The sequence below is a fragment of the Alosa sapidissima genome, chromosome 16 (assembly GCF_018492685.1).
Source record: "Alosa sapidissima isolate fAloSap1 chromosome 16, fAloSap1.pri, whole genome shotgun sequence".
NCBI lineage: Eukaryota > Metazoa > Chordata > Actinopteri > Clupeiformes > Clupeidae > Alosa > Alosa sapidissima.
Window position 1 is genome coordinate 27080485 of NC_055972.1, and position 15839 is coordinate 27096323.

At 44.7% G+C, this 15839-nt stretch overlaps 1 protein-coding gene across 4 annotated transcripts in view; it reads left to right on the forward strand.

Annotated features, from left to right (window-relative positions):
* tmem63ba (transmembrane protein 63Ba) overlaps window positions 1-15839 on the forward strand; it is a 56713-nt gene that overhangs the window by 17882 nt on the left and 22992 nt on the right. For 2 of the 4 annotated variants that reach the window (XM_042066361.1, XM_042066362.1), the window contains exons 2-15: window positions 1662-1880; window positions 2314-2393; window positions 4263-4328; window positions 5220-5310; window positions 5609-5646; window positions 6062-6204; window positions 7573-7624; window positions 7800-7908; window positions 10381-10451; window positions 11450-11530; window positions 11851-11974; window positions 13165-13298; window positions 13629-13769; window positions 15577-15730. In XM_042066361.1, coding sequence (XP_041922295.1) covers window positions 1677-1880; window positions 2314-2393; window positions 4263-4328; window positions 5220-5310; window positions 5609-5646; window positions 6062-6204; window positions 7573-7624; window positions 7800-7908; window positions 10381-10451; window positions 11450-11530; window positions 11851-11974; window positions 13165-13298; window positions 13629-13769; window positions 15577-15730 — 1488 coding nt within the window. In that variant the 5' untranslated portion in view covers window positions 1662-1676. Of the gene's footprint in view, window positions 1-1661; window positions 1881-2313; window positions 2394-3892; window positions 3932-4262; window positions 4329-5219; window positions 5311-5608; window positions 5647-6061; window positions 6205-7572; window positions 7625-7799; window positions 7909-10380; window positions 10452-11449; window positions 11531-11850; window positions 11975-13164; window positions 13299-13628; window positions 13770-15576; window positions 15731-15839 lie in introns of all 4 variants that reach the window. The other 2 variants (XM_042066363.1, XM_042066364.1) reach the window with 2 other exon arrangements.

Sequence of the window (15839 nt, forward strand, 5' to 3'; positions counted from 1 at the left end):
GCCTGTTCAGAGAGGCCTCCTGGAGACTAAATGAGTTATTGGTAGTCACATGACCCAGCACAGACGCTGCCTTTCAGATGTATTTTGGCCGCTCGGGAGCAAGGCTGCAGCGGAACAGCAACTCGGAGACCCGCAGAGCCTGTGACTGCCCCCTCTCCACGGTGGAGGCCGTCCGCCTGTAATATAGACGGCCATGTGGCTGAGTTTTACGCGGTTAGCCCCTAACTCGATTAGCACTGCAATGTCCGTGGGATGCTAGCTATTTTGTGTCCCATCAACAAGCCCATTGTGAAGGGAACAAGAGCATCAGAGTGAGTCTCCAATAGACTGTGTGTGTGTGTGTGTGTGTGTGTGTGAGGGAGAGAGACTTGTGTGGACTACTACTGCCTGTCTCAGATGCCATCACACACACTTTTTGAGAGTGCTTCCGGGTTGCTTTCTACTTTTTGTGTCTTTCTGACCTTCTGATGCCTTTTCCCTTTTATTTGTAATTTACATCAAACACACATGCTCACTGAAGTGTTCAGTTTTACCTACTTATTCTCTAAGGTGTACGGGAATGTTGGAAAATGAACGTTTTAAAGAATATCAATTCAATATAGTATTCCATTCTGCAAAAAATCTATGTTAGAAACCCACACCTTTTAAGGGTTAAATTCAAGTACACAGCTAGACATACTTTATTGCCATTGGTGGTAGTTGTTGTTACAGAAAGGTAGCCCAATCCAGTAAAGGAGAAAAGAAGGTGCAAATAAAAGGTTTGAGGGATGAGGAATGGTGATCCTTACCAAGAGTGGATGTGTGCAGTGCAGCTCTATGAGTTCTGCAACTCTGTAGAGCTGAACAGAGATCTTATCTCAGAGGCATAAACGCCTCGTTTGGCTCACAGTGCTCTTTCTAAACATTTATTTATTTTTAGTGTTTTATGGAGTGCCTACTGTGCCAGTGTGTGTGATGTGTGATGTGTGTTGTCTGCTGTGCTGTGTAAGACATTTGTAGGGCATGTAGCATGTCTTGTAAATAATTTATTAAAGGGACACCAGGCAAGCCTGATGCTTTTTCTCTACGAAACTCCCCCTCGCTCGGTCTGAAGCTCTTTTCCTTTTCTTTGCATCTTCCGTCAAGGGTTTTTGCTGCTTCTTCGCCGGCTCTGCCATTATGCCACTCAACTTTGTGTTGATGTGGTACTGCAGTAGTAGAGAGAGAAAGAAAGCTCATGCCACCCATCATCACCTCTGTTCCTTTAGCATGTCGGCTAGACTTTAATGATTCACATGTAACTGCACTGCTTGATGCTCATGTACAGAAAGACACCTCCTGCCTTTACCCCTGCTATGTTAAAGTGTGCGTGTGCTAAACTTAGGCCATATGAACGTGTGCTGAACTCCTGATGGTAAAGTGCGCTGATAAACTTGGGCTGTGTTGCTATGCCAAACTGTTAAAACTGTGTTAAAGTGTGCTAAGCTCAGGCTACATTTAAATGTGCTAAATGCTAAGTGTGCTAAATGTCAAATGGTGTGTTAAACTTTATGCTAAAATATGCTAATTGTGTGCTATGCTAAGTGTGCTAAACCTGTGTTATTCCCCCCCCCCCAATCCTCTGTGCCCTGTGCGATCCCTCCCGTCCCCCCCTGTGTGTCCCCTGCGCCACCCCTGTGCAGGATGCGGCAGTGATAATGCTGCTGCCTGTGCTGGCTGTGCTGATGGGGCTCTGGGCTGGTGGCCTGGCCGAGGCCCTGCCCAGGCCGGAGGAGGTGGACCCCAGCTCTGCTGACAACAAGACCTGGTGCTTCTCCGCCCGCATCCGCAGCACTGTGCTGCAGGGTCTCCCCTTCGGAGGCGTGCCCACGGTCCTCGCCCTTGACTTCATGTGCTTCCTGGTGCGTACCACTCAAAACACTCACATATCTCGTTCCCTCTTTTTTTCTCTCTCTCGCTCCCTCTCTCCCTCTCTTCTCTACCGCTCTCTCCCTCTCTATCTCGCTCCCTCTCTCTTTTGCTTAATCTCTCTCTCTCTCTTCTCTACCGTTCTCTTCCTCTCTCTCTCTTTACATCAATTTAAATGGATCAACTGATGGATGGGAAAACAAAAGCTGACAACTAAATGATGAGCATTAATTGCCACTTGCGGTTTGAAAATGTATGGTCCAGTGTGGTGGATGCTATTGCATTGGATGTTCATGCATTACTGGACTTGAAGCACTAGTTAAGCTGAAAATACTCTTATGGTGGTAGTAGTAGTAGTAGTGGTAGTTGTAGTGGTACGTGTACATAGGTATGTTTATATGGATGTATGTTTTCCTCTCTCCATAGGTTCTACTCTTTGTATTCTCCATCTTGCGGAAGCTGGCATGGGACTATGGTCGGCTGGCCCTGGTCACAGATGCAGACAGGTAAGCCAGGATGCAGCATGTCTGTGCAATTCAGACAGCATGCCCAATGACACAACTCCCCCCCCCCCCCTCCCAGGTACAGCCTACCTTGCATATGAATCATGCAGTTGATATGTGTACTGTAGGGTTTGACATTTGCCTCTTTTACAGGATTTACACTATGACTTGCTTATTTGTACATTGTATGCCCCCTCCCCCCTCCCTCCCCTTTCAAATAAAGGCTGTGAGGCAAGTCACACATCAGAGACTGATGCTCAGGAATTGCCTCATCTCTATGGAATGTCACATCTCATCCATCTTGTATGTTCATTAAGGCTGATAACGCCTTACACTTCTCCGAGGTCCTGATGGGCGTCTGTATGTGTTAACGTCCTCATCGGCTACAATACCACAGAGTCTGTTACACCACAAACTCTTTCTTCTACTGCAGATAGAGTAGGGTGATGGGGGGGGGGGGGGATGCGCCCCACACTGATATTTCCAACCCCCCACACTGATATTTCCAACCCCCCACACTGATATTTCCAACCCCCAGAACCCCAAACAAGGTGTAGCCTTTCGAGCGCGCAGCAGGAGAGCGTAGCCGCCGCAAACCGGAGTGCTCCGGAGTTTGTTTGCTCAGGGCGAGAGCCGCTCTCGATCACCCCACACCACATTTGTTCAGCTGGGAGCCCCACCATAGAGGCCTGCCGGCAGACTGGCCCAGCTGAGGCGCAGAGAAAAAGGCCATTAAACTCACTGATACTATGAACTCCTGAAGGCACTTTCATCCACTTCATGAATCAGACACAGAAGTCCAGTGGTTCATCTTCAGTTCAGATGTGACTCTTGTTTTAGTTTTAGGGAAGAGGCTTCTTGTGACTGTAAGCGCCATGGTGGCAGATACTGGCAGCTGGATGTTCATACTTTTTGCGATTCCCACTTCATGACTCATTAGATTACGATCTAGTATGGATCAGTCTTAGTCACAACACAACACACACACTCTTCTTGTTGCAGTCATGTGATCATAGCGTCATGATGGGTTATGAGATTTAGCTGACATTCAGCTTGTATGAAGAAAGTAGTATGGTGCATGTTCACCCCCCCCCCCCCCCAAGTTCTGTACAATGTTATATAACCCATATTTTACTCCTTGTGTACTGTACCCAGTAAGCGATTCCTGTCCAGATCTTGAGTTTGACCAGCTGAAGCATTTGGGCACTGTGCTCAGACCTCACAGTTCAGTGAAGGTCACAGTTCAGTGAAGATGAAGGGTCTTTCTGTCTTTTCGAGGGGGCTGTCTGTATGCTGTCACTCTGTGGACATGCAGTCCCACATGCCTAAAACCCTTTGTCAAGATGTTATGAGCAGTACCCCTCGCAGTTTGGGGTCGTAACAGGCAGGGAGGGGTCTTCTGAAAGAGCTGACAGGAATCTATTTCTTTGCAGACACCAGGGGTTGAAAAGCCCTTAAGCCAAACTCAAATTTCTCTCCCTCTTCTTTTTCTGGTTCTGAAGACAGGATCAACGGTACCGGCGCCTGGACGAACGGGAATAGTATGTTTTTGTTTTTGTCGTTGTTTTTTTCCACGTCGCCACTCTGTCTCCTTCTCTCTTTCTTTTTTTCTCCCACTGCTCTACCTTTCCAAATTAACACTCTTCCTCTCGTTTCTAGACGGTATGAGATCCGTTCAGCCCCTCTTCACCCTCTTTATGTCTTTCTCTCAGTGGAAGGGCCCTCTCGTGTCTGTAGCTGCACTACTGATCACTCTCTACCCAGTACAATCTGGGCCTTGTCTCAATCTGTGTCCACATTTTTTGTAATCAGTGTGTGTGTGTGTGTGTGTGTGTGTGTGTGTGTGTGTGTGTGTTCACTTCTCTCACAAAGCATGCGCTTCTCGGCCTGTCTGAGTGTGCCCTTTGCCCCACAGAGGCAGGACGCGCACAGGGAAAGGTAAAGGTAGCCTTCGCCCCGTGGTTGAGTAGGAACCATCCCCCCCCCCTTTGGTTGCTTAAAAACACATGTAACCCTCCTCCCTTTTTCAGTCGATGTCTGTATTAGAACCCACCCTGAACTCTCTGAGGAAGTTGTATTTCCTGATGTTAGACATTCCAAACAAGTCAGCCCTAAGATATGAATATGTTTCCACTGTTGGTCCCTATTCTCATGGGATTATGGGTATTGTAGTCAGTATTTCCTGTCGACTAAAACAGAGCAAGGGGGTCACCCAATGTGGAGCAGGATTACAAACACCGTTCTTCCGACTGGTGGTGGGTCTCTAGTCTTTCAGTTTGTGTTTAATCTTCACTAAACCTTTTCTGTCGGGTGTGTGCGTTTGTGTTTTCTAGAGTGTGTGTGTGTGTGGTAGTTTGCATGACCTTACCTTCCACATGGGTAACCGGGTGCTTTTCTTCTCACACAGACGTCTTCCACTATCGCCTAACTTGTGTGCAAACATACACACACACACACACACACACATGCACTTGTCACCCAATGATGAGTGTGTGTGTGTGTCAGGATGCTTAACTGCCACTGCATGAAATGACTCCACAGAGGCTCCCGCAGGTTAGTGCAACAAGCGAGTCACCACAGCGTCGGCCTGACCCACACTACCGGTGGCTCTCTCATTGTACTAATGAAATGTCCTACCGTACGGTAGCCTCCTAGGGTCATTTCAGAGCGTGGTCAGACACTGATTTAGATCATGGGTGTTGTTGAGCTCCCCAGGTAAGGGGAGGCTCAGCTTAAGTGTGTGGTGGTGGCTGAAGTGGGGCCCAGTTGGCCAGCAGGAGAGTCGTCGGGCTCTGACGCTGTGGCTCTCTTCCTTCTCCTCCTGTGCAGTGTGGCGTCCGCCATGCAGTCGCAGACGCCTGACCGCTACGAGCGCCTTACCTCCATCTCCAGCTCCGTCGACTACGACCAGAGAGACAATGTAAGCACTTCCAGGGGCAACCAGAAAGGAGTGTGCGTGCGTGCGTGCGTGCGTGCGTGCGTGCTCTTGTAATGAGTATTGATGATATTTGTCAAGATGTCTGCAGATAGTTAAACACCCCTCCCTGTCTCACACAGATGCACATACACACACACAACGAGAACGCTTTCTCTCAGTGTTCACAGACTAATATTGTGTTTATGGTTTGGGAAGGACATGATCTTTTGTAGTTCTTGGCTATTCATTTGGCATGTTTTTGATCTCAATTAATTAATCTGCTGTGTGTGTTGTGTTGCAGGGCTTCTGCTCCTGGTTAACAGCCATCTTCAGAATAAAGTGAGTTTTTTTTTTTTTTTTTTTTTTTTTCCATCCTACAATTCTACTGGGCCTCCCATTAATCCTATCTATAATGTCTGATAATGAATGTGTGTCAACAGATGCAAATGTGTGTGTGAGAGAATGTGAGGGGTAGAGGGAGAGATAGAGCAAGAAAGAGAGTGAGTAAGTATGTATGTATGTATGTGTGTGTGTGTATATATACATATATGTATGTATGCATGTATACTGTACATATACGCAAGAGAAGACCCCCCTGCTTGTTCATACTGTAGTTGTTTAACTCACAATGGTTAGAGTGAATGTGGTTCCCCTGGGTTACCTTAAGATGTTCTCGTGGATGTGGTGTGTCTGTGTTGGCACAGGCAGTGAGTTATGTTTGCCAATGCGCTGTGTTCTCTGTCCTTCCCTGCAGGGACGATGAAATCCGGGAGAAGTGCGGGGAGGACGCCGTGCACTACCTGTCCTTCCAGCGCCACATCATCGGCTTGCTAGTGGTGGTGGGCGTGCTCTCCGTCGGCATCGTCCTGCCTGTCAACTTTTCAGGAAACCTGCTGGGTAAGAGGACCAGCTACTGGACGATGACGACAACAACAACAACACCACAACAACAACGACTTGCATTTATATGGGGCTCTATCAAGGCACCCAAAGTACTTTACATTGAAGGGGAAACCTCACTAACCAGCACCAATGTGTAGCACCCACCTGGGTGATGCATGGCAGCCATTGTGCGCCAGAACACTCACCACACACCAGCTTGAGCTGGAGAGTGGACACACATGCAGTTTGTCCTCAGGGCGTGGGGCTCACGGAAGGGGCTTCATATCCTGTACATCGGTCGGCCAGGGTTCGAGTCACTTTGCACTGCTCGTATACTGATCTTGAAAGAAAGATAGTAAATTGTGTGCTGTAGGTAGTACAGCAGTGTGGCATTTCGTTAACAGCCGTGGTCATTTATAATACAATATTTTATTTGAATTTCTGGTGCACACATCACACAGGCTTCAGTTAGAATCTGTAATTGACTGTAGAAGTAAGTTTTGATTATTATTATTATTATTATTATTATTATTATTATTATAATGCCGGCCTCATACCAGGGGAGTTTTTCCTTGCCCCTGTTGCTCTTGGGTGCTCCTTTGTTGCTCTTGGGGGTTGGTGCCCCCCCCCCCCCCCCCCCCATCCCAATCCTCCCCCACCTTTATTATGCAGCCCTTGCCACTTAATCTACTAAACCCCTCTTCTACAGCGGTGGCCTACTGGTTAGTGCTTCGGACTTGTTACCAGAGGGTTGCCGGTTCGAACCCCGACCAGTAGGCACGGCTGAAGTGCCCTTGAGCAAGGCACCTAACCCCTCACTGCTCCCCGAGCACCGCTGTTGTTGCAGCTCACTGTGCCGGGATTAGTGTGTGTTCACCTCACTGTGTGTTCACTGTGTGCTGAGTGTTTTTCACTAATTCATGGATTGGGATAAATGCAGAGACCAAATTTCCCTCATGGGATCAAAATAGTATATATACTTATACTTATACTTACCCCCCCATAAATGCACAAATAGGCTGACACCAGACATAATTTCACTGCATTTCTTACATCCAGTAACTATATGCATGTGACAATAAACTTCCTTGTATCCTTGTACCATTAACCAGTAAGTATTCATATGGCTTCCTGTGTTTGGTCAGAAGACGTGATTATTGAGCAAGGAGATGATAGCGTTGCGTGCTATGGCACGAGGAGACTAAATCAGATGAGAAGCCATTGTGTGTTCCTTGTGCCTCACTCGTGTGCATCCAGCTCTCTCGCTTCCTCCTCCTCAATCAGTGGCCTTTGCCCTACTTCCAGGCTGCTTGCCTCAAACACATGTGAGTGCAATATTGACATTTCCTCTAAAAACATGCTTTGCTTTGCTTTCTTCAACAGAGGGTAATGCGTACAGTTTCGGGAGAACCACTATAGCCAACCTGAAGTCGGGGTGAGTGTGTTTGTGTCTTGTTTTGTCCTCCAGATTTATTTTGAAATTCCCCTTAGAGAGAGGAGAGTGTGTGTTTGTGTTTGTGTGTGTGTGCTCACCTGTTATGGTCTGAGTGCTAATACTTGCTAATATCTCTCTCTCTCTCTCTCTCTCTCATTCTCATATACACACACAGGGATAGCCTGTTATGGCTGCACACTACGTTCGCTTTCCTGTACCTGTTGCTGACCGTGTACAGCATGAGGCGCCACACATCCAAAATGCACTACAAAGAAGATGACCTGGTGAGCAGCGTCGTCAGAGCCACAACAAACCTTTCCCCTGTGTGCATTCCCTATTATGGTTTTATTTGGAATCTGGGCACACTGACGCACATTTTAGATGAACAATTTGAACAATTTTGTTTAAACTTTTCTCTTTTTTTGTGATCCATTTTTTACACTTTTTTTTATGAATCACTGGGCAGTAATGTAAAATGTTTTTAAGTTTTTCCATAGGTGTTATACAATATTATCAAAAACCCACAAACCTTACAAAACCCACCTAAGTGTAAAAGACATGAAACATACATTATACAAAGACTTTTTGAAATTCTAGACAGCTTGTAATCACAGACAACATAAAACAAAACATGACTCTACAGGGGACAGATTACAATGGGGGTAGAGGAGGTGCGTGTGTGCATGAATAGACATGTCTGTGCGTGTAAGTGTGGGAGTGACTCATGTTTTTGTATTGAAATCAGCAGGATTGGCATAGTATAGACATGTCTGTGTGTGTAAGTGTGGGAGTGACTGATGTTTTTGTATTGAAATCAGCAGGATTGGCATAGTATGAAATGTTCTAAGTTGTAGTACTGTATTCTGGTTATAAGAGGGAGTGGGTATGACGTTTTGAGAGTGTTGGGTTGGGTCAGGCTCATCAGATTTTTCCTCTGACTGCTCCATGAACTTTTCAAATTGTTGTGAACTATCTTGGTGTGTTTGCGTGTGTTCAGACATATTTGTGTGTTCACACAGGGTTCCCGCGGATCCTTAAAAAGTCTTAAATACAACTTTTGGTTTTTAAGGCCTAAAAAAGTCTTATTGTCTGGGATGTCTTGAATTTTCGAAAGGGAGGTATTACATTTGCGTATGGGACCGCCAGCGAGTGAGCGAGTGCAAGAGAGCGAGTGAAATGTCTCCATCAGGTTTCATGTATTTAAAAAGCAATTGTATAAGTGACTATGAGGCTACGGGAGGAAGTGTAGTGGTTGCAGAGTGAAGATGTTTTTCACGGGTGTGGTTAAAGGTGTGAAAAACGTACAGTAGGCTATGAACAAATATGCCTGACGTTTCCGTGCAGAGGCCTGAGGGATACGCAGGTAGCCTACGTGAGCGGGAGAAAGAGTTGGTAAGCCAGTTAGCGATAGGTTGGCCATACGATCGAATTTAGGCTGGACATATGGATTTTAAAAGCCCTGTCTGGCGTCCGGCGGAGCCTCAAGCCGCCGGATGTTCATTTGTCCTCCTTTTTGGAATTGCGCTGGGCATCTAGAATCTTTGTTCGGACGCAGCAACGTTGATCAAATTATGTGCAGTGCTTCTGTCACTCGTCTGATTATTTGCTGCGCAATTTATGAAGGAACCACGGACTGACATAAAAAGAAGACAAACGAAGAAAATATCTAAGTTATAATACCTGTAATATATGTCAGCAGGTTTCTTGCCAGCGTTTCCCAGTAGGCCTACTTCGCAAGTTGTGAAATATAACCATATATTTTTTGAATGTCGGCGACTGGCTACATAAAAAAAACGTGTGTTCATAATGCGTGCGTGTTTGAGATGAAACCAGCAGTTTTCAGCAGGATCATGCCAGGAGGACCTCTTAATTTAAAACAAGTCAATGGTTTTACAATGTTTCAGTCAAGCTTTGATTGGTTTAGATACAACTGGTATGCAAAATGTAAAGTAGTGGATTAACTTTAATTTGCTGTGCTGCATATGGGACAAGATGCACATAGTAAATTATATAAAGTAGGCCTATTAAAATATTTAAATAGCTTGAAAAACATATTGAAGGGAATCCAGTCCAGTGCACATGTCTTTGGCAAGTAGCCTAGGCTACTACAGACACAGGTGAAGAACAGTCAGCCTCAGCCAGTAAGCACAACCAGATATGTACAGCCAGCTTTAAAAGCAAGCAGCCCAGACCCTAAAATAGGGCATTTATAGGTGTGAAGGTAATTCACACACAATTATTTTTCTTTCGCCAAAATATATTTGGTAACTTCTTTAGACATCCAAAATGGGGTGGGGGTTGGTAGAATAAAAAACCTATTGCATAAAACAGTTTTAAGTTGTCATGTGTATCTTTTTGCCGTGGTATAGTCTTATTTTTTTCATTGTCTTTAAAAGGTCTTTAAAGTCTTTAAATTTGCACTTGGAAAATGTGCAGATACCCTGTCACAAACATTTGCAGCGAGCTAAAAGCAAACAAAACACTATTTGAAAATATTCACAAACGTTTGCCTTTGCTTGCACATTCGAACACACCTCAGGCCTGCTCCAAAGAACTCATAGACAGCATTGCATGCTAAACTTACACACTTGCCAAAATTGATCAAATAATGGCCTGAGTATGATGCTATGAGGAACACTCCTGACAACACCTGGATTAAATTGTTTTCAATGCTGCATTGGTCTTAGCTGAATCAATCACTCTATTAATGTACAAATTGGCTTGTTTGTGCTTGTTGCCTTTTTGCTCTTTACTAGGTGAAGCGCACTTTATTTATCAATGGGATTTCAAAGTATGCTGAGGAGAAGCACATAAAGAATCACTTTGAGTAAGTAGTCCCTCCATCCTATCCGTAGCCAGGACTCGCTTCTAGTGAGATGACCATTCCTGTAAAATGTATAAATGAAATCAATGAAACTATTGTAATGCCTAACTCAGTCAGAAACTCAACACCCAACAGCCGAGTGAGGCTGAGGGGATGGGGTGGGGGGGTGACATCATTTGGGCGGAAGTGACTTCGTACATCCCCATCATCACCTTAATTGTAAGGTACTCCATCCCGAGTCACATTGGACAATTTATTCAGGCGTTTATACGTAACTTAAATTCTTCTGTCCCGCTGGCTCTGCTTGGACAAGAGGAGTCCTATGTGGCCTAATTGCCCCTAATGGGAGCCAGATGAGTTGAGTGATGTGGGCCATGTGGTTAGCTTGAGTGTTCCGGAACACTCTGCGGCTCCTCGGCCAGCCATCCCCACCCCACCCCCACCCATGCCTACTGCGAGCGCCGAACGAAGTCGGGAGTAATTTAATTTGCCGAGCCGACACGCTGTTTTGTCTGCGGCATTCCTTGTCTCTTCTGGCACCCTTAGTGCAACCCCTCTCCACTGGGTACCAATATTCCTCACTGCCCCCAACCCCACACCCACACCTGCAGTCAGAGCAGGGGTCAGAGAAAGTCAGGAAAGTAAACCAGGCAGCAGAACCGAGATGGAGAAGAGCAGAGAGGAGATGGAGACCTATATGCGGTTTGATGCTGAGTCAGTTCTGAGTCAGATGAGAAATACAGATGTGAAACCACTAGGGCCAGACCTGGTCAACCGCAGCGGAGCACAGACATGGACATGGTTATGATGAGTCAGTTTTTATATTGGGTTAACTGGATGAAAGTGGGTAGCTAATCACATTAAGATAGATGGCTATCATAGTGAGTAGATATATAATGATTGAAGTGGGAAAGATTACTCATAACTTTATCACTTTATCTTACATTTTTGGATCAAATCCCATGTTTTTAAGCGGTTGTTTTCTTTTGCTTTTTCTACAGACAGGCTTATGAGAACTGTGTGGTGTTGGAGGCTCGTATTTGTTACGATGTGGCCAAGCTGATGTACCTGGACTCTGAAAGGTAAAAATTACATATTCCAATTCAGTTGTCATGGATATGACCCCTAATTACCTTGTAATGAACACAAAAAGTCCCTTTCCTGGCACATGGAAATGAAACTGCCTGACCATGTGGTACGTTTCGCATGATGTTGTCCTGACCTGATTGGGGACAGCACCTGTTTAAATCTATTCAAAGAGCTATTGTAGATTCTCTGAAGGCTTGTGGCAGCTGAGAGGCAGAATAGCACAGTACTGTAAATCTATTTTCCAAAGGCACCCATACCTTGAGGCCCATGTTGTTGTTGTTGTTGTTGGACTGATTTGTTTGTGTGTCTGCAGGAAGAAGACCGAGCGCAGTAAGAAGTTCTTCACAGACCTCGAGGCCAAAGAGCACATCCACACCATGATCAACCCCAAGCCCTGCGGACACCTGTGCTGCTGTGTCATCAAGGGCTGCGAGCAGGTGTGGTGGCCGGCCGCACACACACACACACACACACACACACACACACACACACACCAAACATGTATACGTACAAACACGAATACCATACCATGCCAGTATGCCAGACATGTTTACAGATGTGCTTACTACACACACAGACACACACAAACACATACATGCATTCAGACACGCATACCGTATTTCACGCACTGCACCTTTTTTCTCCCCCACAGGTGGGTAAATGTGAATGAATGTGTGTGCATCTTTAACTATAGAACACGTAGACCACAATATAGAAGAAGTTATTTGTGTTAATTATTGTATAGTTAATTTACGTAATTATGAGTTAATTAACTACTGTAAAATCAAACCGTTGTGCAGCAACTCTGTTCTTCATGCTGCTGAAGTTACTGAATCGTGAAGTGACCTACTCCCAGACGAGACACATGGCTCTCTGCACACGTTTTTATCTAGTCCCCTTGGAGGGCAGAACTGTCAGTTAGTGTTGCTCCCTAGTGCAGGGCTGCCAGTAATGTGCATGAATGGGAACCTGATATGTTGGCAGGCAGCTAATGTACTTGAGGGGGAGGCAAGCAACAGTTCAGTTTTAAGGCAACAGATTGCAGAAATGAGTCGCTTATTGATGTGTTTATAGGTAAACAGTTTTGCTATCATCTTCAGATGTATTTTAATGGCAAATGTTCATGTGAAAGCGCATGCTAAAAAGAGCTTTCACACCACAGCATTGCTAAGAGCCACCAGTTAGCATACTAGCACACTTGTAGCAGTGCTAACTTTACTGTTGTTGGTGTTTTGCAAGGTTTCTGCGTGTCTTTTAGGTAGTTAGTTTGCTGGTTTAAAAAAATCTTTACTGCAGCTTGACATGAAGCAGCAAGTGTGTTTGCACCATATGAGTTGATTAAAATATAACACTTAATTGCTGGATCCAGCCCTTGCCAATCTGAATGTTGTGTCTGATGAGTTATTATGTTAGCACACTAGTCTACAGCACCAAGTAGTTGATCCTGGAAACTGTGTACTCGGTTACCTTCAGGGAACTCTGAGGAGTGGCTACAGGGACTGTGTGTGTGTGTGTGTGTGTGCGCGCTGTGTGTGTGTGTGTGCCTATTTTAGTTTTGTGTGGGGGTGTGTGCCTATTTTAATAGCTGTGTGTGCAGCACTGAATCATAGCTAATCCTGTCTGGTAGGAGGAGGCCATCGACTACTACACTAAGCTGGAGTGCAAGCTGAGAGAGGAGTACAAGAAGGAGCGGGAGAAGGTCAACACCAAACCCCTGGGCATGGCCTTCGTTACCTTCCAGAATGAAGCCATGACCGCCATGTGAGTGTCCAGCCCCAACAACTGTGCCACTGACTGATAGAATCTGTCAAAGAGAATGTGAATATATATTCACATTCTAGAACATTCTCCTGCTAATCTTATTAACACACCTAATGCTGTGTGTTATTATACGGCCCCTTCTGAATGCTGCAGAAAGTTCCATTGAATTGAATGAGTAGTGCCAACACTCGGTGGTCCAGTATTTCTGAATAATGAGCGCTTCAAGTAAAATGTTGATTGCTGTCATTGGCATGCGCATTAGGTAGGGAATTTTTTTTTATGTAGCTGAAATTCCTTTTAAACATCTGTTGTTCTCTATCCATGTGTCAGGATCCTGAAGGACTTCAACGCGTGTCAGTGCCAGGGTGGCTGCCAATGCCGACGACAACCCAGGTCATCCCAGTTCAGTACTAGCCTGCACACCTTCGACTGGACTGTCACCTACGCCCCAGACCCCCAAAATGTCTACTGGTGCGGCTCAACCCTTTTACTTGGACTGGTAGTCACAGTAGTCAGCCGTCATCACGTCATAGCCAGTGCAGTGTCCTATGAGTCATTCCAGATCAGTGTCTCAGTGTTCCCCTGTTCAGCTGCTAGAGCAGGGGTCTCAAACTCAAATGAGCTGGGGCCACTTCTGCCAATGTCATCTGATTGGAGGGCCACGTCAGTGTTAAAGAATAATACAAAAAAGGATTTCCTATTTCATAATTTTTTTTTCAAATACTGTATTTTCAAACACAAAACTACAAACAGAAAGTGCAAGTCTTTTTATCTATTTTTAGACACCTGTACTAGCAACCTTAGCTTATAAATAAAATAATGATAAAATAAATATTAATACAAATTATAAAAACAAACAAAAAAGCATAAAAACAGGCAGACATATGTGTGTCTTTCACACCAAATAAAAATATTTTCCTCTCATAACTTTTTTAAACCTGGCAAACTAGGCATCAGGGTTAAAAAGCAACACCATATCAAATTTTCAAAAGGCCATGGCTTGAAAGTGGTCAGTGATAAATTCCTACTGTAAATGTACAAATCTTTGAGTATAAACAAAAGTTTATGAAGGGGGTAAATTTACCCAATTTGCCACTGGATGGCAAGCTCCTCAAATTATGCACCTTTCAGTAAATACTGGATGAACATATTTGAGCAGATTTACTTTCTTTTTTGTCATATTACCCACATAACAAATTAACAGGAAAACACCTAAGATGTATACCAAAAATAGTAAACTATTACTAGCCTATAACCACAAGGCCTACAATAAAGTATCCTGGTCAAATCAGTTCCTATCGCGGGTAATCTAAGTACCCAGAAGTTTGCATTATATCGCGTGACTTTCTAGTTCTTTAAAGCCCTATTTCTACTAGCCCTGCTGTCTGTACCACGTCCATTACGGACACCATCATCACGATTACCACTGCAACCTCCAAGCTATGTTGGGCAGAGGGTCGAAATAAGCATGGTATGCTTAGTGGACACCGTTGTATACACACAAAGACTCGCCTCCATTCACAGACGCACCGTGACTATTACTGTGAATAGACGATTGATCATAATCTCCAAAAGGATATTATCCTTCAGAATCAGAATAGGTGAATAACAGCCTACTTAAGACTTCATCACACGTGAACGTTTTTCAACATTTGGTGTAGGCCTATTTCTGCTTCAATTTCTGCAACACTATGGCCTGTATCGCTTCCGCGTCATTACAAATGCACGTCTTTGTGTTTCTCGCGTGTAATACAAGTATTTCCTGGAAACTTTGCACAGCGATTTTGGGTTTGAATCAAGCTCTGGATGTCTAGTAAATAGTGGAGGAGAGTACAAATGAGATTTGTCATCGTACTTGGATCTATCGTCTATTTTAATCAGTATCGTTGTTTGTCGCAATTAAAAATACCCTCAAGGGCCGGATTACATTATTATTTTGACATACGTCGCGGGCCGGAATTGGGCCGGACGTGGGCCGGGAGTTTGAGACCCCTGCGCTAGAGAGATGCATTAGAGGTGTTTGTCATTGATCTCAGGTGAAATCAGGTGTACATAATATAGACGAGGCAATTCGGTATGCTTCACATAAATAAAAATTGGGGGGAAAAGTAAATAAATAATAGTAAATAGAAGCACTAAAAGACAATCCTAGTTAACATAAAGTGCATAAAACTAAATATAAAAAAACACTGAATATAAATTGTATGTGCTGTATATGTTGCAATGCAGCCTGTCCAAGTCATTGTTGGCGGAAACTGTGCTACTTTTCTGCTGACAGGGAGCACTTATCTTTGGGCGGCTTCTCTTGGTGGGTCCGCTGCTTGATCATCAACTGCCTCCTCTTTATCCTCCTCTTCTTCCTCACCACGCCTGCCATCATCATCTCTACCATGGACAAGTTCAACGTCACTAAACCCGTGGAGTACCTAAATGTAAGAGCTACAACCTTACCTCTTTGGAGGACCTGTTGTTGTTTGTTTGTTTGTTTGTTTGTTTGTTTGTTTCATTTACTATTATTTTAGATCGTCTCGTCATACTGAG